At 51.8% G+C, this 24,006-nt stretch overlaps 8 protein-coding genes across 8 annotated transcripts; 3 read left to right on the top strand and 5 right to left on the bottom strand.

The window, feature by feature from the left end:
• Positions 1 to 161: 161 nt before the first annotated feature.
• On the bottom strand, positions 162 to 2,549 carry DACRYDRAFT_93284 (uncharacterized protein). Its single transcript, XM_040777141.1, has 5 exons — positions 2,299 to 2,549; positions 2,055 to 2,247; positions 1,829 to 1,998; positions 1,399 to 1,776; positions 162 to 1,348 (listed from the first exon to the last, which is right to left on the bottom strand). The coding sequence occupies exons 1-5, from the start codon at positions 2,450 to 2,452 to the stop codon at positions 342 to 344; spliced, it is 1,902 nt and encodes a 633-aa protein (XP_040631755.1). The 5' UTR covers positions 2,453 to 2,549; the 3' UTR covers positions 162 to 341.
• Positions 2,550 to 4,234: 1,685 nt separating this feature from the next.
• Positions 4,235 to 5,574, bottom strand: DACRYDRAFT_93283 (uncharacterized protein; the record flags this gene model as incomplete). The annotated part of the gene is made up of 5 exons (XM_040777140.1): positions 4,235 to 4,241; positions 4,633 to 4,799; positions 4,850 to 5,131; positions 5,192 to 5,344; positions 5,527 to 5,574. The coding sequence occupies 5 exons, from the start codon at positions 5,572 to 5,574 to the stop codon at positions 4,235 to 4,237; spliced, it is 657 nt and encodes a 218-aa protein (XP_040631754.1).
• A 121-nt stretch (positions 5,575 to 5,695) lies between these two features.
• On the top strand, positions 5,696 to 6,620 carry DACRYDRAFT_104751 (uncharacterized protein; the record flags this gene model as incomplete). Its single annotated transcript, XM_040767972.1, has 4 exons — positions 5,696 to 5,898; positions 5,952 to 6,151; positions 6,204 to 6,367; positions 6,456 to 6,620. 4 exons carry the CDS (start codon positions 5,696 to 5,698, stop codon positions 6,618 to 6,620), a joined length of 732 nt encoding a protein of 243 aa, XP_040631753.1.
• A 22-nt stretch (positions 6,621 to 6,642) lies between these two features.
• On the bottom strand, positions 6,643 to 12,678 carry DACRYDRAFT_114181 (uncharacterized protein). The gene is made up of 7 exons (XM_040769773.1): positions 11,520 to 12,678; positions 10,491 to 11,471; positions 9,878 to 10,440; positions 9,597 to 9,825; positions 9,405 to 9,538; positions 9,259 to 9,350; positions 6,643 to 9,209 (listed from the first exon to the last, which is right to left on the bottom strand). Exons 1-7 carry the CDS (start codon positions 12,622 to 12,624, stop codon positions 6,710 to 6,712), a joined length of 5,604 nt encoding a protein of 1,867 aa, XP_040631752.1. The 5' UTR covers positions 12,625 to 12,678; the 3' UTR covers positions 6,643 to 6,709.
• A 587-nt stretch (positions 12,679 to 13,265) lies between these two features.
• On the bottom strand, positions 13,266 to 13,961 carry DACRYDRAFT_20470 (histone-fold-containing protein). Its single transcript, XM_040771940.1, has 4 exons — positions 13,884 to 13,961; positions 13,802 to 13,828; positions 13,585 to 13,743; positions 13,266 to 13,533 (listed from the first exon to the last, which is right to left on the bottom strand). Exons 1-4 carry the CDS (start codon positions 13,888 to 13,890, stop codon positions 13,415 to 13,417), a joined length of 312 nt encoding a protein of 103 aa, XP_040631751.1. The 5' UTR covers positions 13,891 to 13,961; the 3' UTR covers positions 13,266 to 13,414.
• A 397-nt stretch (positions 13,962 to 14,358) lies between these two features.
• DACRYDRAFT_20469 (DEAD-domain-containing protein) lies at positions 14,359 to 16,456 on the top strand. Its single transcript, XM_040771939.1, has 5 exons — positions 14,359 to 14,739; positions 14,791 to 15,055; positions 15,104 to 15,737; positions 15,786 to 16,027; positions 16,079 to 16,456. The coding sequence occupies exons 1-5, from the start codon at positions 14,402 to 14,404 to the stop codon at positions 16,349 to 16,351; spliced, it is 1,752 nt and encodes a 583-aa protein (XP_040631750.1). The 5' UTR covers positions 14,359 to 14,401; the 3' UTR covers positions 16,352 to 16,456.
• A 118-nt stretch (positions 16,457 to 16,574) lies between these two features.
• DACRYDRAFT_20468 (uncharacterized protein) lies at positions 16,575 to 20,976 on the top strand. Its single transcript, XM_040771938.1, has 27 exons — positions 16,575 to 16,760; positions 16,819 to 16,850; positions 16,901 to 16,908; positions 16,963 to 16,985; positions 17,039 to 17,074; positions 17,125 to 17,230; positions 17,279 to 17,422; positions 17,476 to 17,543; positions 17,591 to 17,700; positions 17,748 to 17,791; positions 17,875 to 18,029; positions 18,077 to 18,403; positions 18,454 to 18,702; positions 18,748 to 19,177; positions 19,225 to 19,504; positions 19,556 to 19,606; positions 19,658 to 19,683; positions 19,732 to 19,762; positions 19,815 to 19,874; positions 19,926 to 19,967; positions 20,015 to 20,099; positions 20,149 to 20,222; positions 20,271 to 20,316; positions 20,370 to 20,437; positions 20,492 to 20,532; positions 20,589 to 20,782; positions 20,833 to 20,976. Exons 1-27 carry the CDS (start codon positions 16,628 to 16,630, stop codon positions 20,889 to 20,891), a joined length of 2,922 nt encoding a protein of 973 aa, XP_040631749.1. The 5' UTR covers positions 16,575 to 16,627; the 3' UTR covers positions 20,892 to 20,976.
• DACRYDRAFT_114177 (uncharacterized protein) lies at positions 20,967 to 23,994 on the bottom strand (the record flags this gene model as incomplete). The annotated part of the gene is made up of 9 exons (XM_040769772.1): positions 23,761 to 23,994; positions 23,377 to 23,708; positions 23,062 to 23,326; positions 22,899 to 23,006; positions 22,697 to 22,849; positions 22,369 to 22,636; positions 22,037 to 22,320; positions 21,670 to 21,985; positions 20,967 to 21,622 (listed from the first exon to the last, which is right to left on the bottom strand). Exons 1-9 carry the CDS (start codon positions 23,968 to 23,970, stop codon positions 20,967 to 20,969), a joined length of 2,592 nt encoding a protein of 863 aa, XP_040631748.1. The 5' UTR covers positions 23,971 to 23,994.
• Between the last annotated feature and the right edge of the window lie 12 nt (positions 23,995 to 24,006).

Raw genomic sequence — 24,006 nt, 5'->3', positions numbered from 1 at the left:
TGAAGAGATGTGAACAGCGAGGACGCCGTTGTCGACGACGATGAACGGTATTTGGCAGCGTTCACGGCCAAAAAAGACGACGAGGGTTCAGTGGCGGTGAAGAAGCATTGCCAACCCTCACACGACCTAAATGGAGGCATTCTTAAATAGATCTCGTTGTACAAAGTTATTAATCCTGTTCCACCATTGTACAATAGTCATATCACTCTGCCAACCTCACGAATTACTGAACAAGTAAAACACCTCCATTTCCATCCAACCAATCCAATCCGAAAATTAAACATACGTACACTACTGTTCACAGCACAGCCTCCGTGCATAGAGACGGGGTGAATACGTATTCATACAAGCCCAGTGGGCAAAAGGAACATATCCTCCACGCCTGGTAATTTTCGTAGCAGTGGCTGATCCAAGCCCTGCGGCTCGCGTACGACAACCTTAAGTCCTTCTCCAGGGTGCATCTGTTGCGACCAGCCAGGGAGCCCGACACCCATCCCATTCAGGTGGAGAGGTTGTGGTCCGCCCAGGAGCGAGGGAGAAACGAGAGGCTGTGATGGCTGCAGCATCTGTATAGGCGACACTGGTGAAGCCTGAGGGACCGGGGACGGACTATCGTCATCTTTTCGCTTCTTGCGTGCATTCTTGCCGTCATCCTCCTCCTCATCTTCCACGTTTACACTCTTCTTCTTTCGCTTTCCGCGCTTCATCTTTTCCCCGCCTTCCTCCTTCGCTCTTGTTCGGCTATATCGCAGGCCGCACGCATTACAGAGATCCTTGTTCCCGCTCGGCCCTTTGCGCCATTCAGGGGAGGTGGTGTTGCCACATTGTACACATGCCTGTACGCCGGTCGGCGGGCGCGTTGGCCGTTTTGGCTGTGGAGGTGTTGGTTGTGCCTGGTCTGCTGTTCCGGGACCATCTTGCGCTGATTGTGGTGATGCACTAGAAGTTGGATGTTGAGGATGACTAGGTTGTACAGAGGTGGGAGAGGACTCTGCTCGCTGCTGCGACAGTGTTGGTTGGGGATAAGGCTGCGGGGGCATACTCGACAACGGCGTTGGCAGGGAGGTGGACAGTGCGGGAGACGGAGGAACGCCAGTGCTAGGCCAATTCTCGGCCTGCTGGTTGTTAATGCTTCGACTGTATTGTGCGGATCCATATGTGTGCGACGGGTATCCGGGCCCGAAACCACCAGCAGTCGTCGCACTGGTCGGAGTTTGATATCCGCTGTTTTGGGTGCCCGTCTGGGTGTAAGGCGCCGTGTTGTTGATATATGTTGATCGGAGGAGGTTTGCGGCTTCGATGCTGTGCTCCTGGAATAGAGGCCGGTGACATGCGAATATGATGGAACCTGTAAAAGCATAAGCATCGAAGCGACTAGGAAACAAGGTTAGAAGGTACCATAGGGGATGTACACGCTCTCGACTTCCGCAGGCATCCCACTCAGCTGGCCGATCCAGTTCGCCTTATACCTCCTCGTACAGCTTGTTCGGGCCTCGCCCACCTCACCAGAGCCACCGATGTTGACGTCTCTCGCGATTCCACCAAACTCGAGTACTTCATACCCGTTTAGCGGCCATGTGAATACGATACCGCGTCCCTCTGCTCTGAGAATCTGGAATACACGTTGCGGGTACTGGTTGACGTATTGCGAGTTAGGAATGAGCGCATTGTACATGTCGGCGGCATACTCGACGATAGATACGTTGCTCGGAGAACCACACCAGTTAGACCATTCCGATTTTTCTTCTTCCTTCTGGTCCTCCAAGGGTTTCTTGTCTATAAAAGGTATGAGTATATGCGCGATTCCATAAATAGGGAGCAAACTTGCCAACGATGGCATGAAAGAAGCAAAGCACTAGGTTGTCCCCGACGCAGTTGATGACAATGTCACTTATCAGATACTGTTCATCAATGCAGAAGAGGGGAGCGTCGGGTACTGGGGCAAGGTCCACAGCCCCAAGTAGATATCTAATGCTCGTCACACGACGGTATCGCACTCTGCCCGACACAAGGATCAGAATTCATAGCCTCCAGATAGACGGATATTCACACACCGTGTGACACTACCGTGCAAAGTTTTGCTTCGTACTACTCGTTTGAGATCCTCGACCGCTTTCTCCTTGTCTTCAGGGTGAACATATTCGAGCATATCTTTGCCGAGGAGAGCGTTGGCCTGCTCTCCCATATGTAGGGTGAGTATCGGATCGAGGAAGAGGAATTTCAGGGATTCTGATAGAAGAGTCCAGTCTGAATTAGGCAATCAACGACCATGGTCATGGGCACGTAGAAAATACGCACAACAGCGGTGCTTCCCTACCTGAGGAGGGACGATCGCCGGCTTAAGGCTCACGCTGCTTCCTGCCGAACTTTGCTCTGAAATCCCGAGCTCCCGCTTGTTGGCAGGGCTCATTGGATGCGTGAGGGAGTGGGCTCCGCTTTTGAAGCCCAACATCGGAGGGTACCCATACCCAGAGTCGATCGCAGTGCTCGGTTGATTGGCAGACGCCGTGAGCTGTGGTGTGGAGGATATTGTGGATGTATGCGTAGGCTGAATAGGCGCTGACGACGATGCGGGAACGGTTGAACTGTGTTGGGTTCGGAGTGCTGACAAAGGTGTTGGATAGGAATTGAAGGTCTGGAGGCCGTGCAGCATGGCTGACTCAGACTCCAGTAGGTAAGAGCGGCTAATACACTAGCGGACGAGTATTCGTGCGTGAGCGGATGGCGGTTAGGACGACGAGCGCAGTGTATGCGCGATCGAGGAGGAAGAAAGGTAAGATATAGGGAAGGTCAGACCTCCAATAAAGTACTCGTCGATCAGGAAGCGAATACCACGGGAGGCTGTTGCAGAACAGGGGCGCCGATCGATGTCTTTCGCACGCGGGGGCGCCCCTTAGTCTCTTGTCTTATATCGCCCTTTCTCTTAAGTGCTATAGTATCTCAGTCTCTCCCACTCACGTCGCACATTGTATCTTTATCCTTGTAACCTTCAGATGCGCAGTCAAAACTCACAAAAAAAAAAAGAAACTATTTAATGATTAGAAATCTGCAGGCCGTACAGGTGGATCTATATCCAAGTTGTCTCTCTCCGGTCGTACCACACGCAAGCCGGTTTCTCCGAACCCTGATTCTCTTCCTTCATCGCCCTGTCTCTCTAGCTTCTCTTCTCTTCATTTCGAAAACAGTCCCCACTCTATTGGACTGCGCAGCATCTGACCGTCCGACTTAGAAATCCCGGCGGCTCGGCATCTAACTTTGTGCCTACTAATCACCGAATCAATGAAACAATGACCTGGGTCCTCAATTCGCTCCATGATGGTCTTCCTAATCTCCTACAATTCAAACACAAGAGGATACTTATTCCCAGGAAACCTCTCGGTCGTGACACATCTTGAGTACCCCATGCCCCATATCTCCGTGCACTGGCTACACGTGTGAGGTCAACCAATACAATCCGCAGGGGCGTTGTACACCATGGAATATAGATGATGCGACCGTCTGCTTCACGAAAAAGGTGAGTTTCTCTCACGCACCCGTTCTATGATGTGTTTCCCTTCTCCTTGTACATAGAGACCGGACCGGTGTACGGTGACGACTTCGACTAATTTTTGGCCTACTTACCAGACAGGGGCGCATTCCTATGTCTTATTTGACCAACATGTCAGCGTGTCACGGCTGTCCCCGACATCCCCACATGCGTTTCCCGCAGGACTCCTCGATCACTGCTGTGCAGTGATGGAGCAGTGATCGAGGTTTTAATTGGAAAGCGATGCGCTTACATAATTATATTCCGGACCGGAGCTAACTCAGTCCTTGTTGGTAGGAGACCCAAAGCAGCTAGCATTTTGTAATAAAAACGGCATCCACGGGTAACCCACTAGTACTACTATACTCACTTTGCGCCCCATGCAGAGTCCCTGCAGAAGGACGTAATACGCGTCTTCACGGAGTTCGACAAAAGGGGACCTGGAGCCGCAATGGCTTCATATTGACAGACCCCTCAAGCAGGGATGGGGGTCGGTAAGCATTGGGTCTCCGCAAGCCCATTGTGCTCATCCAGTTTCTTTTTTTCTTTTTACAAATCTACATATACTATTTTGTATCCTCCAACACAGTATGACCCATCCTTTCATAACTGGATAGAAGCAACACAGTGATCATCTGCGCATGTTTCAGTACAACTGTGTGGCCTGAGGGGGGGGAGGTGCACACTTACATGGTGATGGAGAGAGAGCTAGGGTCTTGCATTTATCTCATAATGGTCCTGCTGAACCAGAGGAGACCCAGAAAATTGGACACATGTGACCTGTCGGATCAAAGGGAAAACGTGCTTGCTGACTTCATCACTTCACACTCCTGCAGGTGGAAACTATAGGTGGATGCTCCCCGTGCTATCGGGTGCAACCCCTGACAAGGGATAGAGAAGAGAACTATTTTGCCTTTGCTGGCAATACTAGTGTGTCAAGAATAAAAGACCCAAAAGAAGAGGCTCAAATTAGGATAGTATCTTGGGGCCGGTTACCGATTTCCTGTCCTCTACTCTCCAATTCCACGGTGGGTCCGGCAATGCGTTCTAGACCGTCCCCAGTTGGCTCTGTACCACCTACAATGTGCTGGACGGCAATATCGAACATCACTTGATTCGGGGCGTACCGCTGAAAGACAGGTTTTCGATGATAAGCAATTTCGGCGGTCAGGAGAAGGATGTCCGCTGTGAGACCTTTGACGGGCGTGTGGGAGCTGCGGAATCTGTGCATGCGGTACACGGAATCCCATAACCAGGCACGATCGCTTGTATTCTATTCACAAAATTAAGGGGTCGAAGAGGCACAAAAAAGGAGATCCGTACATGATGTTCCTCCTCGTATGGCCAGTCCTCGCTGCCTTTGTCGGCAACAGTTTCTTCTATCATGACGCTGGGATCAAGCACTGCTGCAAGGGGATGGAAGAAACAATGGTCCACCTCTCCCACGTTTGGAATGAGCGTGTCAAGCACATGCAGATCGGTTAGGAGTGAAACACATGGTGTCACAATGAGCTTGTATTGAGAAAGAAATGGAGGCAACAGGGTGATGTCCTGGATGGCAGGATGGGACAGAGGCAGCCCGCATTCTTCGAAGGCTTCTCGTCTCTTTAGATGTGAGCCTCAATTTTTTTTCAATGTACACCCTTGAGTTGAATATTGACGTACAGCTGTGGTAAAGGGATCCTTCTCCCCGGGGTCTACCTTTCCCCCTGGCAGAGCTGTCTGACCCGGATGGCTCCGGAGATGCTTCGACCGCGTCGTCAGGAGCACCCATAACGATCCCTCCTGTTCAAACAACAGAATAAGGACAGCAGCAAGCTTTTGGTGTGGTGGGACGTTGCTGAGGCTATGAGAGGACGACTCCTGTCAGAAAACGGATGAGACAGGAGGAGGCCTCACGTGTATATAGGACTGGGCGATTTGTATTCAACCAGTCTCTGTATACATGTTCTTGACTCGGCGGATAGAGTCGACAAAGCCTCATCCAGTGATGCTGTTACATGGGTGCCATTGACACCTTTAGAGCGCGAGGTGGTCGAAGAGTCCATCATGTGTTCGCGTTGCTCAGAATCACGCGCGCCTTTTCAGCACTGAGGGTCCCAGAATTTCCGCCACTCGCCAGGACCCCTAACTTGAAGAACAATACGACTCTCACATTTACTGTCCAATATGCCTACTGTATCTGTATCTGCCGCACCCTCCTATATTACTCTACAAGAGCACCATAATCTGACTTCATCGACTCCCGACTCGTTTGACTCCATACCACCCGTATTGAGGCATAAGGAGGACAATGTGTCTATTACCCTCGATCCACCCCTGTCTGGACTGGAAGGGGAGAATATCAAGGGTACGCTTTATGTGATCGAAAGGTAGAAGAGAACTACACATTCTTGGAATTTGTGTGTTTATTTGTCTTATGTAGCGTGCTGGTTTTCATCTCTACCTCTGGCAGCGGCTTCCAGATCGACTATCCTTCCATCACGTTGCATGCCGTGAAGCGCACCCCCTCTGGACCGGCAATCTACTGCCAACTAGACGAGACCCCAGCGGGGCAACCCTTACCTGAAGATGAAGACAGCGAGATGAGGGAGCTGTTGATAACACCGGAAAGCGAGGACAGCGGTGTGTAGATGCGAGCATGGTCCTATATATTTACTGACAAGTTGTTGGACAGTGGAGCGAATATTTGAAGCGCTTTCCATCTGTGCCGCGCTCCATCCCGACAAAAATAGCGGTGATAATGACGAGATGGAAGACGAGATGTTTGCAGACGCGGACGAATCCCGTTTTGAGACATTCACAGGAGGAGAGGAGGAAGAGCTTAGCGAGGTCGGCCGGGTACGTAGCGATTTTGTTACTCCGGATCAGAGGTATCGGCCGTATTGAAGCTGAATTGCTACAACTTGCTTTATTGTATGATATACAGGCAGCTTTGGAACATCTGGAATCTATCATCGTGTATCCACCTGGTATGGAGCCTCCTGCTACCGGGCGGACGACTAGGATCAATGGCGCTGTTGAGCGGGAGACTGTTGGAGGAGAGGAAACCCATCACACACAGGCAGGGGACCATCCTGACGGTACACGCTGAGAGGATTGATACGAGCGCTTCATGATGTAAAATCAATTGCAGAGAGACTAGGAGATCTGGTTGTAGAGGTATATCTACAAGCGTCGTAACTATTCATCAACAACTTCGTACTCCTCCTCGGCCTCCTCGAGATCAGACAGTTCGGTGGCCTGTCCGCGATAGTCCACCTCTGAGTAATTACCATGCGATGTGCTGGGATCCGGGTCCCCATCGGCGTCCTCTTCTTCTTCGTCTGTGGCGTTTTGCAGGTGTCCGAAACGCTTCGCCCAATCGGAGCTACCGCTCTGACTGCTTGAGGTGGGTACTACAGTTACGGGCTTGAAAACATTGCCTGTGTTGTTGCTGCATGCTGAAGACGTCCAACCCTCTGGCTTTGCAAAGATGCTTCGAGGCGCGGAAGAATGGGCAAATGCGCCGGACGCACCACCTGAATGCATCCCGAAGGTGCCTCCGACAGGCGCTGGCGTGGGAGACTGGATGCCAGGCGGATTGGTGTCTTCATGCAAGGGGGTAGGGGCACCGCTTCCACCAGAACCAAAAGCAGATCTAGATCCGGTTGTTGTCGCAGGAGGGCGGGGAGCACGCAGTCCAAACCCACTAGGTCCAAAGGCTGACTTACTGGAAGCTGACGGATTGGGTGAAGAAGCCATACCAGATCCGCCAGGACCAAATGCAGACTTCATTGGAGCTGGCGGCAGCGACAGAAGGGGTGCTGTAGAATCCTCCGAAACGGTAACAGATTGTTGAGATGAAGATGATTTACTTCCGAACATCGCTTGTAGTGGAGGGGAACGCACATTCATCTGCGCAAGATTGGGACTGGGACGGGGTGGTGGAGTTTTGGGCGCCTCTGCCTCCGCCACGGTGTTCGTGGCTGCCTTAGGTGCTGCGTTGGTTGTTGATGATGATAGCTCAGATATTTTGACAAGTTCTGAGAAGGATGGAGCTCCTGGGTTGGCGGAGGTGACGGCGTTCTTTGTAAGCGACGCGAAGTCGAAGGCCTTGGAGGGTGTAGTTTTCGTTTCATCCACTTTGACCACACTTTCTGGCAGGCTTATGGAAGGGGCACTGGTGATCGGCGCAACCTTTGGTAAAGGTGGGGAGTGGGACGCCTTTGATTGTGCGGCGACCGCCATGGGAGTTGCATTTGACGCATCACTAACCGCCCCTAGAGAAGAGTGACGCACAGATGCCTGCACGTCTTTCGCTGACCCTTCTGCGGGTTGTGTGTTCAACGTGACGGAGGGACTAGGCTGATTTTCGGGGCGCTGCGGCTCTTCCACAGGAATTGCTGTCTTCGAAGGTGGTCCGCTCCCTGGCCCGCTCGATGGCGTTTTCGTTGGATCTGGGGCACTCAAAACGGCCTTCCAAGCCGCAGGAATTTGCAGTGGCGCAGCTGGAGCTAAGCTGGACGATGCAGGTGACAAGAACTTCGAAGGGTCCCAACTCAGGGATGGCTTCGAAGCAGAGTCCTTCGAAGCAGAGTCGCTCGAAGAGCCTAGATTGCCCCAAGCAAGCTGTGCTTTCTGCCGTAGTTCTTCTGCTGTAGGGACTTGGGTCTGTTTGCCCATCAAAGGCATGAACACAGTAGGTTTGATACTGATTGGCTTCGTAGGTTGGGAAACAGGTATGTTATCCTTCTTGACGGGTGGCAAAGAGCCAAGGAAATCCTTTCGAGCTAGTGGCGGGATCGATCCTAAAGGCGGCACTACAGTGCTTGTGGCTGGTATAAGAGAGGGCCAAATAGGAGGCTTCGGGGCGCCTGAAGCACTTGAGCCTGTTTCATTCGCGCTGAGATCTGCCGTGTTGGGAATAGGGGCTGGGCTTTGGGAAGCAGGACCCAATGTTCCATGTGCTGGTTCCTTAGATACATCTGTGCTTTTCAGAGCAGACCGTTCGCTCAATGCGTGCCTAGGCGCCCGTCGGGATGTACGTAACGAAGGGTCAATCGTTAGCGGTTTGTAGGGGGCATTTTTCCACGCTTCCCACCCGGCTGGGAGAGGTCCAGAAATATTGAAGGGCACGGCAGTCGTTTCCGTTTCTTGTTCGACAATTGGAGTATTTCCTTCCAGTTTGACCTCTATTCTCTTCACTGTGGCCTGTTCGACTGACTGCGGAGCTTCTAGGGCCTGGATTTCCTTTGTGGCCAGTGGAGATAATTCCTTGAGAGACTGGCCAAGCTCTTCTTCAGCAAGTGCCATATGGAGCGTCAAAGGTCCGCTATAGAGGGCCAGACTGAGATCGGTCTCAAGGATGGCAGGATTCCTCGCAGTGGCAAATTGACTGGCCATAGTATTCACAAGAGGTGTGATGCGAGTAGCAAGGAACGCTTGCTTGAGGCGAGTAGCGGATACAGTCGATGGTGCGGATGCAGATTGAGCTTGAGCTGTGGTGGACGGAAGGTTCAACATCTCTGTGCCGAGAGCATCCATACTTTCTTCAGTTCCCCGCTGAAGGGGTGCATGGGCACGATTAATTCTTTTCGCCCCTTGGAGACGATCGTTCAATCCCTGCAGCGTGATGAGTTCCGTCGCGGCTGCAGTGTCCAAATTACGGATCGTGCGATTGACGGTATCTAAGGTAGGACCTCTGTATTAAACCTTAGCACCAGCTTGGCAAGATCAGGCATGCAACACACGTTAAAGGCTTCACACCGTTCTTCCTCTGGACGACTTTGGCTCTAACACCGGCGACATAATCTTCTAGTCTCTCAATCTGATTGTGAACCAACTACAATGCTATGAGACTTGATGCGGTTCATCCGGATTTCAAAGCAATGCTTACAAGAGACCCATGTCGAAGCTTCGCTTGATTTTCGCTTTGCTCCGGTCCTAAGTGGGGAACACGCATGATAGACTCAAAGTCCTTGTCATCATGTGCCCGCTTGAATCTTGCGCACTCTTCTTTCTTTGTCTCCGCTATAAAATTGAGTCATGAGTGAGGTGGCCAGGGTACAGTGACTAAGGGAGGGAATACCTTTGAGAACCAGGGAGTCAATCTCAAGAGATGCTCGCCTGTACTGCAAGGTTTTATCTCTGAGAGGGCCTGTACCCGCCAGCACGTCATTCACGCTGGCCTTCAATGAGTTCAAGTCCGCGAAATTCCAGCGTTTTGTTTCAGTGAGCTGCTCGAGGCCTTTACTATTAGGCGATGGTTTTTTCAATAATTCATGATAGGCACGACATTTCTCCACAGTCGCACGTATCTGATAAGTAGTCAGTATTCCTGTTTCGCGTAGGATGAAGTGTTACACAAACTTGGCGCAGGCCTTCGTCAATAGCCAGCCGGGCTTTTTCCAGCTCTCGGGAAGTGCTCTCCACCTTGCTGTCAGGCGATACAGAAGTTTCCAGGCGGAACTTAGGCACCGGGTCTTCTGGCCATCCTCCCATTGGGTTTGGTTTCAAGGGCTGCGCAGGCTTGGTGACCGGTGACCCTTCCTTCGAGGTGGACAAGGAGAGCTGACCAAGTAAGGGAAGCGTAGCCGAAGGAGTCAAAACTTCCTCCGGTTGTATTTTTCTCACTTCGTCTAACTTCGACGAAGCTGGCGGCTTGTTGGCCGGAGCCTTCTTACCGAGATTGAAACTGAGTGATGTAGATGGTGCCTTAGCGGGTATAATGGGTTCGTTGGCGACGACTGTTGCGGTGGCAAGGGGAGAACTCTTGATGGGTGCAAAAGCGGAAGGAGGGCGCGAAATCGGGGGCAGCGATCGTGGTGAACTCCCACCAGACGTCTGTGCGGCTATAGCTGTAGGACTAGGGGAAAGGCGAGGAGGATTGGTAGTAGGGCCCGTTGAAGGAACACTTGCAGGTTTTGAAATTTCTGCTCTAAATGTCAAACGGGAGCAAAATATGGGTTTGTGGCACACTTACCGGCAGCCTTGGGCGAAGACTTCTCTCCCACAGATACTGGCAGCTCTTTAGATGGAGGCGATCCAAGTGAAAGGCCCAACAGGTTGCTATCAAGTTTAGTGCCAATCGACGTCGGTTTTGCTGCCGAAGACTCCTTCTGAACCGGTTCCTTGCTTGTCAGTTTCTCCTCAGGGAATTTCTCTTCCTTTTCCTCTGTGTCCGAGGTTTCTTTTTTCTTGTCCTCTTCCTTTTCCTCTCCCTCTTCCTCGTCGGAATCATCATGCTCTAATTGATGCTCTTCAGCTCTCTGCCTCCGCCGTTCTTCAATTTGAGCGCTCGTGAAAGCAGAGTTGTCGAATTCAGTCTGTGCGCCCGCTGCTTCCCGTTTCTTCCTCGCCTCATCCAGCTTAATCTCCCAGTCCGCCTTCTCCCGCGGTGCATCAAGCCATGAGGGGGCTGGTGCTGTCTTGAATCGCTCGAATGGATCTTGAGTTCGAAATGCCTTGAATGCCTCGGCGGATTTGCCCTCCGCTTCGACAGCAGCAGCTTCTTCGGTTTTTCGACTCTGCTCCGCCTCCTTTCTCTTAACAGCCGCATCGGCAGCTTTATTACCCAGAGACAGTGTCGCAAGCTCTGAAGACGATTTGTCTGCCGCTTTCATAGCGAATGCGGCCAATGCGTTGGAGTGGTCCTGTACAGTCTTGGCTTCTTCCTTTGATTTCGATGCAGGCGGAGGTCCAGGAGGCGTGGTAGAGATACTAGGTTCCACCGTGGCCGGCGATTTTCCCTTCACGGGCGTCGAGGGCACCACCGGAGCAGGTATTGGTTCTTCAATCTTTGGCGTGCTGGCGACCGGCCCTGATTCAGACTTCTTGAATAGTCCCGAGAAGAAGGCATTTGCTTTCGCCTGTGTGGTCGCTGCATCATCAGATGCGGTTAGAGGAACAGCGGTTGTCGTAGCACCAGCTGCAGAAGATGAAGGCGGTACAGCTTTGCCAAAGCCTGGTGTTGCAATGAGAGAGATAACCATGTTTTTAGAAACTAACTTACTTGGAGCAGGCGGCGTATTTGCGGGAGTAGAAGAGAAAGCAGCAACAGAAGGGGGTGTTGCGGGAGGTTGGGTCTTCTTGGCAAATACAGTCTTGAAGAAAGCATCCGTAACTTCTTTAGATGGAGTAGATGTCGCAAAAGCTGGCGTGGTAGGCTGCATTGCAGCGGGAGATGGAGCGCTGCCGAAGGTGTTGGGAGTTGGTGCGGCTGATCCAAAGCGAGGGAGGGAAGCCTGGCTGGGTGTTGTACCTGGGGCCTGAGCAGTGGCTCCAGTAACAGGCACTGGTTGGCCGAGCCCTGGCACTGCTGGAGCTGGTTGGTTCCACACTGGTGTAGACACATATCCAGACCTTGGAGCGGGTGGAGGGGCGGGTGATCTATACTGAGGAAATACAGACGGATTTGTCGGCTGTCCAAAGGTACTCTGAGCAGGAGTACCGAAAGTCATGGGCGGGGGTGCCGCTGGCTGACCGAATGTGCTCTGCGCCGGCCTGCCAAACGTCATGGTTGCCCCTGACGGAGGACCCATTCCCCCAGGTCCAAATGCAGATCCGCTTGTTGTCTGAGCAGGTACAGCACTTGGCACTCCCGACCTTCCGGGTCCGAACGCAGACTGTGTTGTAGTAGCCATACCCGAACCGCCCGGTCCAAACGCAGATGGTCTCGCTTGGCTAAAGCTGGAAGTTGTAGGCTGGCCAAAGGCATTTGTGGAACCTTGAGAAGGCTGCATATATGCGCTTTCTGCACGTTGGGATGGTTGACCGAAGGCATTTGCAGATGGCTGAGATGATGGTGGGAAGGAACTGGGGTTGGGTTGACTGAACGATGTCGACCCTCCGAAAGCGTTCACGACTGGTCGCGCAGCACCAAACGCATTCTGACCAGATCCACCACCCAAAACAGCCGCCTCGCTCTCTAGACCAGACATATCGAAGTCATTGCTCCCAGAAGGAGCGTCGAAGACAGAGGTTCCGCCACTTGGCCGAGATAAGTCACCGAACGACCTTGCTGGCGCGATGGCACTAAAGGCGCCTGGCGCGATGCCGGCCGTCTGTTTATTTCCAATGCTATTTTGCGCGGCCGCCGCCCAAAGTGAGGACGACATGTTGGGAACTGTCAATGTCGGCAGAACACGTTTTGTGACGGCGAGAGAGTGCACAAGACGCGATGTGAGTGAGTGGCGAAGAATCGCGTGGGAGAACGTGACAGAGGAATGGAGAGACGGAGGTAGACCTTAGTTTGACCCCGCACAGTGCCACTGAGAGCCTAGTCATCTCACAACTGATTTAGCCGTGCCGCGCCACCCGATGTCCCACGAAAGTGTCTCCACATAGTGGACTCTGGGATTCAGCCATTGATCGCTCTGATAATTGTGCAAATGTAACTTGATGCTACGATATGCAGGTGGATGCTATGGATGGCTCGTATTCTCCAAATGTCTAATACTGAAATGGCGCACCAACCCCACATCCATCTCCGGAAGGTGTTCCCTTACCGCTAAGACCAAGACTGATTGCACAATCAGCACAGCTCAAGCCGAGCAAACGGTGGAGCTGGGACAAATGGATGAGCTGAAGCCTCATCATGTTCATTTGACGATTGCGACAGCGAGGTGAACGAACATGCTATACCTGGATCGCCATCTCACATCCGAGACAGCGAGTGACGCTGGTCGTTGGTGTGCGCTTGGAATGGCTATCAGACCCATTCATTGGGGAGGACGCCTAACCAGACACACCCAGAAAGTAGGCCTACGCAAACAGATGTTTACACGCTCAGGTCATAGTCATACTGTATCACCATAGGTTAACATGTATGTATAGCTCCGGCAATTCAATCCGAGGATTACAGAAATGGTACAAACGAGAGAAGGGAACTGAGGAAGAAAGTAGCATCTACTGGCCGAAACCGTAGAGCGTGCGGCCTGACCGCTTGAGAGCATAGACAACATCAAGAGCGGTGACAGTCTTGCGCTTGGCGTGTTCGCAGTAGGTGACAGAGTCACGGATGACGTCTAGACATTGATGAGCCGGGCGTTCACAACAGGACAGAAGGCAGGACGCACTCTCAAGGAAGATCTTGAGAACACCACGAGTCTCTTCGTAGATGAGACCCGAGATACGCTTTACACCACCACGACGAGCGAGACGGCGGATAGCGGGCTTGGTAATACCCTGGATGTTGTCACGAAGAATCTTGCGATGACGCTTAGCGCCGCCCTTGCCTATAGAAGATCGATGAGTATGCTGCTCCAGCTACTGACACCTCCACCAAATACTCACCAAGACCCTTGCCACCTTTGCCACGGCCTAGGAAGGAGCATAAGTATTGGAATCGATGGTATTGACGAGTGAAGAGGCATACCAGACATTGTTGATAGGTTGTTGAGTGGGTTGTTGAAAGTCGGAGGGTGGCGAAGTTGCCGGATGTGGTGGTGGTGGTGGGGGAGAGAGTGAGATGAAGGCGCGGCGTGAAGTGTGACGCGGGCCTTTTATGTCGGGGGCAAATCAGTTGCGCACTGTTTACGAACCCCCAAAATCGCACCGCACTGGCGGCCCCAATCCGCGAGATTCGCGCGCTGTAAACTGATTGCGAGGCACCGTATTTTGTCACGTGATCACCGGAGGTTCTGTGCGGTATCACTTCTCCTTCCGTTCGGGCGCATCATAACAACATCGGCGCGTTACGCGTTTAGGAAATTTCACACGCGCCACCCTGGAAGAGGGAAACCATCTTAGAGTCAGTCTGAGTCTTTCTTTGGAGAGCAAATGACATGCCGTTGTGTTCAAAAGACACTTCTACTGTCCATTAGGCCAATACCTACGATATCCACGCACGCCCTCTACACACTGCATCAGGCCAATCTTCGAAATATTTCGCTTATGGCAACACCACAGGTCAACGGAAGGCCATCCCACGCACCAAACCGCAAACGGACTCGTCCACCTCCAAAACCTCAACCTTCCCAGTTGCGAACCTCAGGAAGCGCTGGCGTATTTACGTCGACCTCTCAAGCCAGCGGCAGTCCTGCATTGTCTGTTCCAGCTGCCGTACCCCCTGCGAGCACCGACAAGTCTGCATATCTCTCTAACGTCCAGTTCTCTGATTTCTTAAAACAAGGTCTTTTGACCAAGCCTGTCTTCGACCGCATACCCTTCGAGTACTGCACGGAGGTGCAGGAGAAGACGCTCAAGCCTATTTTGGAAGGGAAGGATGTCTTGTGAGCTTCTTCCAGAATCAGCCCGGAGCGTCATCCTCACTTCGTTACCAGTGGTCAAGCCAAAACCGGCACGGGAAAGACGATTGCCTTCCTCGTCCCCTCCATCGACCGCCTCGCGCGCAAACCGGTACCTCCTCCAGGGATAATATCCATTCTCGTGCTGGCGCCAACTCGCGAGCTATGCCTACAAATAGAAGCCGAAGCCAACATGCTCCTGGAGGGCTCGCTGTATCGTGCACAATCTGCTATTGGAGGTGTCAATATCAAAGTGCAAAGAAACAACCTCCTACTAAAAAGAAGTGATATCCTCATTGCTGTGCGCATACATCTACTCTCAGTTACTCAGCACTTACTCTCTATTCAGACGCCCGGCCGGCTAGTGGATCACATTGAGAACTCTAATCTGACACCTCGCTTGCGGACTGTGCAGACTTTCATCCTGGACGAAGCCGACCGTCTGCTGGACCAAGGCTTCCAAAAGAGCATATTGCAAATAGCGAGGGCCATCACGCCCAAGGATCAGCGTCAAACATTACTTTTCTCCGCCACCGTGGATAAACAAATTCGGGAGATCTCAAACGTTGTGCTCAAGCAGCAACACGAGTTCATCAGCACCATCGGCGAGGAGGAGGAAGCGACACACAAGCATGTGGCGCAAGACTACATCATCGCCCCACTTGCAAAAATCGATGCCGTCTTGCTCACTCTTCTCCGCCAGGCTGTGGAAAGCCCCTTCACAAAAATCATCGTGTTCTTCTCTACTGCTCGCGGAGCCGCTATCGCCTACGATCTATTCAGAGCTATCCCCGACCTTGAACAGGCACCAATGTTCGAGATGCACAGTCGCATGAGCCAGGGTGCGCGAGTCAAACAGGCGGACGGGTTTAGAGAGACGATGAAAGGCATCTTGTTCTCCTCGGACGTCACAGCACGAGGCATGGACTTTCCTGGTATTACCGCCGTGTATCAAGTCGGGATGCCCTCCTCTCCGGAGCAGTGTAAGCTAAACATGTTTTCGTGATACAATGTCCCTGATCACTCCGCAGATATTCACAGACTTGGACGAACTGCTCGAGCTGGGGCCCAAGGCCATGGCATTCTCATCCTCTCGGACTTCGAAGAGGAAGCGTTCCTGAGTAAGAAAGAGATTCGCGAATTACCACTCAAGCGTCACGCGGGATCCGATGAATTGGTTGATGAACAAAGCCCAGCATTCAAGTCCGCGCAGGAAATGGTCTCCCAGACATATCAAGCGATGGAGTCTGTTAGCAAGGCGCAAGCTTACCAGGTAAGGGTGTCAACAGCATACTCGTGTTGCTTTTCTCACTGTCCATTTAAGGCATGGATGGGCTATTACAACAGTTACCTGAAGGTACTCCGCTGGACGAAGCAGGACCTCGTCCAGCGAGCGAACGACTACGCGATGAACGTCCTAAAATACCAGTGTCCTGATGGGAGCAACAACACGCCGCCGCTCCTCCCGAAGACTGTGGGAATGATGGGCCTCAAAGGCGTTCTAGGGTTGAATATCGTCAAGCCGCAGCGGGTCGACCGGGCTGGCGGGTCGGGATCAAGTCAACCTCCACGGAAGCGACAAAAGGCCGAGCCGTAACATTCGACTCGCTTGAAGATTGAGCAATACTTCTCATGACTAGGATACCGCGATCACTAGACTTAGATACATGCATTGTGTAGCACCTCGCAACTCAGTTTCCCGTTGCTCGGATAAACATTCGGTTCCGCTCCTCCCAATCGCATGACGAATGACGCATCACGCATCGGCTTGTTTCGGCGGTGCTCTGCGTTTCATCAACAACCAGGTACAAACTGGACTAGAGTAAGCCTAACTTAACCTTCATTTTGCCCTCTGAGGCTTGCTGTCGTCGATATGCCCCAGACCGTCTCCTTCCCGGGGACGTGGATTGTACATGCCCACACCCTGTGCGCGGCATCGGCCTTTCTGGGTGCGCTAGCAATCGGGATCTGGCTGCATTACCATAAGATCGTCAAGAATGGCGTGGGTAAGCGCACAGAGTGCTCCGACATAAGGACGGCACTTACGAGTTTGTGGACATGAAGCTGGATGGCCGGACGAGTGGTGGCCCTCTGTTGTGCGTCCTTTTCCACACACCCTTGACGCAGCCTGTTCACTCCAACATAGAGTGCGACGTCAGTGTATATCAGTTGCGCTCGCGTGCATTCTCACTGAGTATTGGCATGAAGTATTGGAGACTGGTATCCAGAGCGTGAGTGCTGTCTCCGCCATGTTCGAATGAACCTGTTTGACCCAACCATATAGGGAGCATCTTCCAAATACTCATTGCCTTGACTGCTGGTACGCGTCATGTAAGGATGTAAGAGCACGACAACTCAGGATTGGCATAGCACCGCGCTTTGGCTTGCTTTTCTGTTGCTGGTTAGTATCTAGAGCTCAGAGCCCAGGATGGGCGAATGCTATTGTCATTGTTGGGTTGATTCGGACGGTCTCTTGGTACGCCCATATGTATCAGCATGCGGTCTTGATGCTGAGTGCGTTCAGCGGCGGCTGGGTCTACATCTCGTCCACAGACGATCATGATGCTCATGATGTTCTCATGATTACCTACGTTGTGTTGACATTACCCTGGATGTTAGGCTGTATTGCCTGCTCCCCTCCAGGGAAGTCCGCGTCCGGGAGACAAAGGTATGCGGCGCAGCCTCCGCCCAAGGAGCCACAGCCTGAAGTCATTTTGGTAGAAAACTCATTGCGTCTTCCTTCTTCGGAATGCTTGTCCCAATGATTTACTTCTTTATCCGGCATAAGGGTACGCGTTCCGTAGGGTGTAAGATACTTCTAACATGTCGAATGTAGTGCATCATGTTCCTGGGGCCTACACCATCTACAGCTTTTTCGAGTGGTACCTCATCATTGCGGATGTCGCATTCGATTCAAGAAACGTCTTAGATTTTCGAGATATTGAGGTCCGTGCGCAATTGTTTGCCACTATCAGTCGTTAAACCCTAAGCAGATAACTATCACTCAAGGCGGACCTGCTAAAACCTTAAAGGGAGGGTACGGTCTAATCACCTCTGTCCGCTAGCTAAGCTAGCATAGCTAGAGTGGACTTGCAAAATTGTATCTGACATTGATCCTAGTGATGTTGTGCTGCAGGAAACTCTCCAAACGGAGATACTCACAACAGAGACGAAAGTGATCTCTGCCATGTCAACCGATGAGATCAGCAAGTTGCTTGAGCCAGAGCCTGCTTTGTTCCGTGCAACTCTGAGCTTCATGAGCGACGTGTACTTGGGTGAGCCTCATGATCGAAGGATGTAAGAAGGATGTAACGCCGAACAGGATACGTCTTCTGGTCCATTCTCACATCTCTCAGCGTGCAGCTATTCTACTGGTCTGTATGGGCGTTGGAAATTTCTGGGTCCGAAGTCGCACTTCTGTCAACATGGTCACCAATCTTGTTGGTCATCCCTCCCATCCGGCGGTTTGCTTCCACGCAGCCTGGTCAAGGGTTACTGTTGGCCCTAGGATGCATGGCTGGCCTCGGCGCCTGGCAGTTCGAGAAGGTGTTGAATCGCTTGTTTGCTGTTGCAGCAGCGAATATAATCCAAACTGCCGCCGCCGCTGCATATTGGTCAACATCGGTTCGCGACGGAACCAATGGGCTTCGTGAGCCTGCAGTCAGTACTGGAGCTGAAACATGTGCTAACTAGGATCAGAACTTGGGCTCGGCATCATCTTCTCTGTGGTCATCAAAATGGCAAACCATGCCAATCTACCAACTTGGCCTATCATCGACAAGGACCAAGGTGGTATACATGAGCTGGCCACTGCGTTGGCAGCGCTCGCTGTGGTGGAACGTGTTCTCCGACCTGTGAAAAATCCTGTAGCCCAAGTCGCATCCCGAACCCAGCGATCGTATTTGAGATATATGGGAGCCGTTGGCGGTATGGGCGCGCTATTCTTTGGTAAATTCCTCTGAACTATATTGTATTTCAATTCATCCCATCTAGCTTTACACACCCTGGTCTCCGATGCTGGCACGCTCATTTCTTGGACCTGGACCGGATACCCCATACGCGGACCCACTTTGCTACCATATGGTGCCTTCGTCGTTGTGGCCATGTGTGCCGGCCTGGCACTGAGCGCTTCCCGGGTCGGTGCCCTGTTGCCTCGCAACCCGCTTTGGTTGTTTTTTGGCGCTGGTGCAAGCTATGCAATGTATCGCTATCGTGATTGGGTAGGATTTGCTGGCGGTTTGGGACTGGCCACTTTCCTCATGTCTCTCTTACCGTCATTCTTGGATATGACTTCAGTTTACGCGCCCGGAATCGCCTGGTTCTTGGTGTGGACTATTAATAACCTCTTTGTACTTGCCCATGTTTGGACGGTCGCTTATGCCTTTGTTCCTGGTGGAATATATCTCCGAGAACGAACAGATCTGTGAGTATCTTGGATGAGTGATCAAGCCACTGCTTATTTTCTTTGAGTGTTTTGATGTGGATGACGATTCTACTGATCTGTGGTGGACTTACATTGAGCTTCGGTCGGGTACAATCGTTCGACTTGAAATCGCTGCCCTTCCGTGCTGTGCCATACGTGCTGGTTACCCTCATACTCCTTTCGTTTGGCATCACGGCCTCTCGCATGCCCACGCAGCCACCGATACCCTACAGAGCCGGCGAACGAATCATCACTGCCGGAATTTGGACAGTCCACTTCGGGATCGACTTGGAAGGAAGGGATAGTCAGCGCCGTTTAAAAGATCTGGTTAGCTTCTCGCTTCTATTTTCTGGTGCTTAACATTGAACATACACGTAGATAGGTGGCATGGAGCTCGACATAGTTGGACTGCTGGAGACAGATCTCAATGTGAGCTGGGTTGTATTTCACTCACTCAGTTCGGTTAATAAGTGATCATAGAGAATCGTATATGGAAACCGGGACCTGTAAGGTGGCCGCAATCTATGCACGATCTCATACTCACATGGCTGCAGAACACAGGTCCTGACTGAGGATCTTGGCTATGTAAGTAGCTGCCACTAGCCGGTGTCCAACACATCTGACGCATCGACGACAGTACATCGACCCGGGCCCTGGACCGCAGAAACATACCTGGGGTGCAGTGCTTCTATCGAAGGTCAGAACTACGTGCTTTCACTGCATTGCAGTCAAGCTAATGTGGAGACAGTATCCTATCTTGAACTCCAGCCATCATTTGTTGCCGTCCCCTGTACATCGTCACGTTACCATCACCCTTCTTTACTTATAATTTGTCAGCATGGAGAGCTTGCCCCTGCGATTACAGCCACCTTGGATGTATATGGAACAAATGTGCACGTCGTGGTTTCCCACGACGGCCAAGGTAACTGCACATAGTGGCCTCAGCTGACATGTGCTAATCGGTCTTCCAGAGGAAGATGTTCTAGACCGACAGCTCCAGTCAACTGAGCTGGGTAGGCTTATGGCGGAATGGTACCCAGAACCGGTCTGTTTCTTTCCTCTATCGTTCCGATCAGAAATTCATGGTTGCAAGACCATCTTCCTTGGATACGTAGTGTCCAAGCCGAAGGCGGATCGACGTATGCGTATTGTCTTAGGTTATGAGGAGATGATTGACATTCGTTTGATTTAGCGGCCCCATATAAGTATCTTGTCGAAGATGGTCGAATGAACGACATAGACGAAGATGACTGGGATAGGGTATGTCCACTGACTCTGTTGTTGATATTCTGGAGTAAGCTGATATTTCTGAAGTGGTGCCAGTATGTGCTTTACCGCGGTCTCTACCGCATAGGGTAAGGAATATGGATGTCAGCGCGAATGTTATGTATGCTGAGAGTGCTTCTTCCAGTTACGCTCGAGTCTCTCGGTCAACCATTACCGACACTGAGCTGCAAGTGGGTCGATTCCTTCTGCCTCGACATGGATCACGCATAATAGACGCGCCCCATGATGATCGTTACCTCCGCATCAACAAAGATGTTGTCCCAGATTCTTGGAAATTCCCTGCTAAGTATGGTAGCACGGGGACCAAAGGGCACTTCTGTACGTACCTCTGTTTTGGTATAAAGCTGACAGAACCTCATCATTCATAGATCATGTCTTCCCAGAGGGAGCAAGGTACTACGCCCTCCCAGAAGGAGCGCTCGTGTAAAAAGGGGTGAAACGCTGTACACTAGTGTTACACGACCATCCATGTTGTTGTAAAACAGCACTGCTCAAATAAATATCAACTGCTTGCTCCCCAGCCAGCAGGATCGCTGTCATCGGACGGCAGATTGGCTTGGCCCCAATTCATCACTGCCGCACCGCTCAGCTTGCTCGGCATCTCAGCTAGATGAGGATGATTGTCCACGGCTTCGTCATTGTCTTCGTCCTCTTCCTCTTCCTCATCTTCGTCTTCTTCGTCTTCCTCGTCTTCGTCGTACTCCGCTCCTCCCCAAGGGCCCATTCCGGGAATTGGTGCGGGACGTGCCTTCTGTACTTCCACCGCCTCCGCCTCTTCTTCTGTCTCTTCCTCTTCCTCTTCCTCTTCCTCTTCTTCTTCCTCTTCCTCTTCCTCTTCCTCCTCAGATTCAGAAGCATAGAACTTGTCAAGATCTGTCCAATCTGTGCGCCTCTCCTGGGGTACAGAGCCAGCAGGAGAAGAACCATCGGCTGGTGTGAGGACGATGGGAGTGGGTATTGCAGCGATGGAGCCTGACCCAAACCCGGTCATGTTTTTCACGGTTGCCTGAACGTATTGAGCCATAGGCCGATCCTCTTCTGTCTCTCGCAAGGATGGATCAGTCCCTTCCTCCGGCCAACCGGGAAGTGTACGATTGCCTTCCACAGCCTTATTCAGCTGCAGAGCCATGCTTCCAAGGACAGCTTCCGCATTATGACCTACAGATATGATAAGCATTTTTGTGACCAGTGCGTTTCAAGCTTACACCATCGGAGTGTTGCGTCAGGTGGCGGCACCTTTCCCCTGAAGAGAATAAGGCGGACCTGCTCCCTACGAAGCACAACGCCTCCTTGCTCCTCTTCAGTGTCTTCTTCACTCAATACTGTGCTGGCAGCCGCCTTGGAATTGATTCCTTTTAGCAGGGTGCTCATCATTCTCGCGCGATCCCGCACGTCATAACTGCTGTCGTAACGCGCGAGCGACAGAACATATCGGCTCAGCAGTGCCAGACGATTGTCCGTCGGTGAGAGGGCGACCAATTTGGCAGCCAAAGTTACCAGTTGAAGTTTGACTGGCTCTGCCTATCATCCGATATTAGTGTACGATATAACGGCCAGGAGAAATCACATTACCTCGACTGCAAATGTCTGTGCGCCCTGCCTCAGGATATCAGGTGCCCAGCGCACAACACCAGGTGGAAGATTTGAGACGCCGTTCGAGCTATCGATTAAGCTGGAGTCATCAGCAGCGTATTGTCCCACAAGCCAGATAATGGCCGCTCTTGCTTGAGCATGTTTAACTCGAGGCAGGCGGCGCGCCAATCGGGATATCAGCTCCAGTGCAACAGTTGCGTCGGTGGCGGCAAATGACGTGATGAGCGACTTCAGGACGAGCACTGCGGCATTTACGGCAGCATCTACTCACAGTTCAGCACCCTGGGCATTACCATGGCTCGCAACAGTACCATGATGACTACGCATCAAGCCCATCAAGGCCCTCAAGCATTCATCTCGACCAGTCGGCACCAGCCGGGAACATTGTCCAATTGCTTGGATCGCCTCTATTACGACGCTGTCGCATGGGTCACGAAGACAGTCCTTGAATTCTCGCAACAACGTGCTCTGATTTTCTGCATTGAACAGCAGGACGAGTATAGCCAACTTTCTGCGCTTCGTTTGACTCGTGTCTGCTGTTCGAATGTAGAACCGCGGCACGTAATCACTCAGCAGTTTCTGTAAAATCAGGATAATGTCAGTTGTTGAAACGATATTGGAGACTCCGTTGTTACGAACAGGCTCATCCGCCCCAACAACAAGCAGATCCCCTAATACAACATCCGCAACTTCCTGAGATATATGTAGAAGGCGCAGCATCGGCTTGACCACCTTAACCCGATAGGAAAGAGGGGCGCAGTAGTAAAATAGCCGCACAACAGCCATTACCACCTGCGACATTCGTGAATGGAAATGTCAGTCATGGTGAGCAGATACATACAGCCGGATTCCTGCTATGGAACAACGGTTCAGCGCAGTCAAGCAAGAGGTCGAGGTCAGGATCCATTGCATGTTCCTTCTCATCCAGGAAATCCTGGGTCTCATTCCCCTATGAAGACCAGATGAGACTGGCATGGTCACATGAATTGGGTGCTGATGCTCACCTCCTTCTTCTCGAGTACTTCTGGCGGTTTGCTGAGCATTTTCCTTAAATATCTCATCAGGAGCTCCAATAGATTGATCTGACCCCACTCGTCTGCATCTACCATCAAGCGACACAATCGTCGATAATGCTGATGCAAAAGATCCAGGCGGTCAGGACAAATAGCATCGAATGCGACTGCGACAGAGCCGATCGCAATTGGCGATTGCTCGCGAAGCAATGTGGACAAGATGGACATCAGTGCCGATTGTTGCATTGGATCCAATCTAATTAAGATGTGAGATGAAGATTCATGGAGAAGGAAGATGCGACGAACGAATAGCATTTGGGGATCGCTAATGCAGCCGCTTTCCTCACGTATGGATTGAGGTCACTCGCACACTTTCTGATTCCTAATGCAACAATGCTGCCAATAACTGGGACCTTGATACCAGAGAGCACGCGCAGAGCCATAGCACGAATGAGCGGATTGCCATCGCTCAGGTCCTTCTGAAATGTGTTGACAGACAATAGGGCAAGATCTGGCTCTTGGTCTGCATACCGCAGAAGGTATATGTACACCAGTTTGCGGATCTCTAAGTTAGACGAGGCGACGTTCTTGACCACCTGGGCGAAGAACTCGGACACGTTCCGACCCTTCGAAATCATCTGAATAGGTAGTCAGTGAGTGGTCGCGCCCCAAGGAATTTAGTAAACACACCGCAATAAGCCTTTTCATTGCCTCTAACTTCTCCCTATCCTGGTTAGAATCTAGTTGCTTCCTGATCTGTCGCACCTTGTCCTCCGACGTGTCGAACATCGCAGCATTAGGTGACTTGCCTAGCGAAATGTCGCGTGTCCGCTCTGCAATTGTCTCTTGTATGCGTGCGCTGAGTCTAGCAGCATTCTCCTGCAGGGTGGAGAGTGCCATGGTGGTGGGATAAAGGTGAGTAAGGACGGTGTTTAT

Source organism: Dacryopinax primogenitus (assembly GCF_000292625.1).
Source record: "Dacryopinax primogenitus strain DJM-731 SS1 chromosome Unknown DACRYscaffold_3, whole genome shotgun sequence".
In the NCBI taxonomy this organism is placed as follows: Eukaryota; Fungi; Basidiomycota; class Dacrymycetes; order Dacrymycetales; family Dacrymycetaceae; genus Dacryopinax; species Dacryopinax primogenitus.
The sequence above is the reverse complement of the archived record's forward strand: the minus strand, read 5'-3'. Positions and strand labels throughout refer to the sequence as shown.